We start from the raw sequence: 1,230 nt of genomic DNA, 5'->3' as shown, positions 1-1,230 counted from the left end.
TACTATCTCATGTTTTTGTAAAAATCAGTTCAGAGAGGACTAAAGACAAATGTGAAAAGCAAACTATAAAACTTTTTAAAGGCAGTAAAGAGTAGCTTTATGACTTTTGATTAGGAAATGATCACTCCCCTACCACAAAGCTAACTTGTATCCAGCTTTAAAAGAGACTTTCCAAAAATAGTTATTTCCAACAGGACATGGGTGACATTCCATAACATCTTACAACTTTCAAACTCCCCTCTCCAAAAAGTCAACAAAGTCTGTTGCTGCAATAAACAGGAAAAAATTTCAAAAAGGGTGATTATTTTACATGAGGCATTGAAGAGATTTTCACAGGTCAACTCCGACATGGAGGAAAGGAACTAAAAACTCCAGGATTATTAATGAGATGATCCACAAACTACAAACAGGAATCCTGGTTCTTCTGAGCAACACCATCTTGATGTCATCACCAGAAAGCCTGAGTATTGTTACCTGATGCAGCTGATTCTAGGGGTGTCAAGGCCGTATCATGATTCCTGGTTTCAGGAAGTCAAGAATGTGCTGATGACATCAAGAAAGGAGAAGACATGAAGTATTTTTTCTCCACACAGTAAGGCTTCTGAGCCATAGTGGCTGACATGCGTGAATGTCAGAGAATCTCTCCCGGGAACCAAAAATAATCTTCAAATACGAGGATAGATACTTCTATTTCCCCCCATTTCAATCTAGCTTCTGAAACATTCTACCAGTGGTTATTTACCCTTTCCACAAAAGACAACAATGAAGTATCTTGTGTGCTAACAACATAACTTAAAAAAAAAAAATCTACATTTTTATAAAATTTGATTTAAAAATAGTATTTCAAACAGCAGAGTCACTAGAAGTACAGAGCTATCAAAAAGGTACACTTCATTTGGCATCCCCAGTGCCTTCTGCTTTCTGTGACTGGACTGTAGAGGCATCTCGGTTTTTCGCAGGGTTGTTCCCATCCTTGCTGACTTCTGCTTTCCCCTTTCTCCCTTTGGCCAGCTTCTCTCCCTTCTTTGCAGGGGCCTTTTTTGGCCTGGGCTCCGGTTTTGGAAGGGCAGGTTTAGCAGACAACCGTGCTGATCTCCTCTGTGGCTCATCCTTCACCTTCCCTTTGTCACCTTTAGCATCGCCTTTTGCCTTTCTCTTGGGCATGGTGGCAGCAGCGCTGGGCAGCCCAAGGGGTTCTTCTGTCTTTCTCACTGTTCCTAGAAAGATTTC

At 41.0% G+C, this 1,230-nt stretch overlaps 1 protein-coding gene across 1 annotated transcript; it reads right to left on the bottom strand.

Annotated features, from left to right (window-relative positions):
• Window positions 1-6: 6 nt before the first annotated feature.
• Window positions 7-1,224, bottom strand: LOC104988620 (high mobility group nucleosome-binding domain-containing protein 4). The gene has a single exon (XM_010839983.1). It carries the CDS (start codon window positions 1,162-1,164, stop codon window positions 892-894), a length of 273 nt encoding a protein of 90 aa, XP_010838285.1. The 5' UTR covers window positions 1,165-1,224; the 3' UTR covers window positions 7-891.
• Between the last annotated feature and the right edge of the window lie 6 nt (window positions 1,225-1,230).

Source organism: Bison bison, unplaced genomic scaffold (assembly GCF_000754665.1).
Source record: "Bison bison bison isolate TAMUID 2011002044 unplaced genomic scaffold, Bison_UMD1.0 scf7180017846510, whole genome shotgun sequence".
In the NCBI taxonomy this organism is placed as follows: domain Eukaryota; kingdom Metazoa; phylum Chordata; class Mammalia; order Artiodactyla; family Bovidae; genus Bison; species Bison bison.
This window is presented reverse-complemented; position numbering and strand designations above follow the sequence as displayed.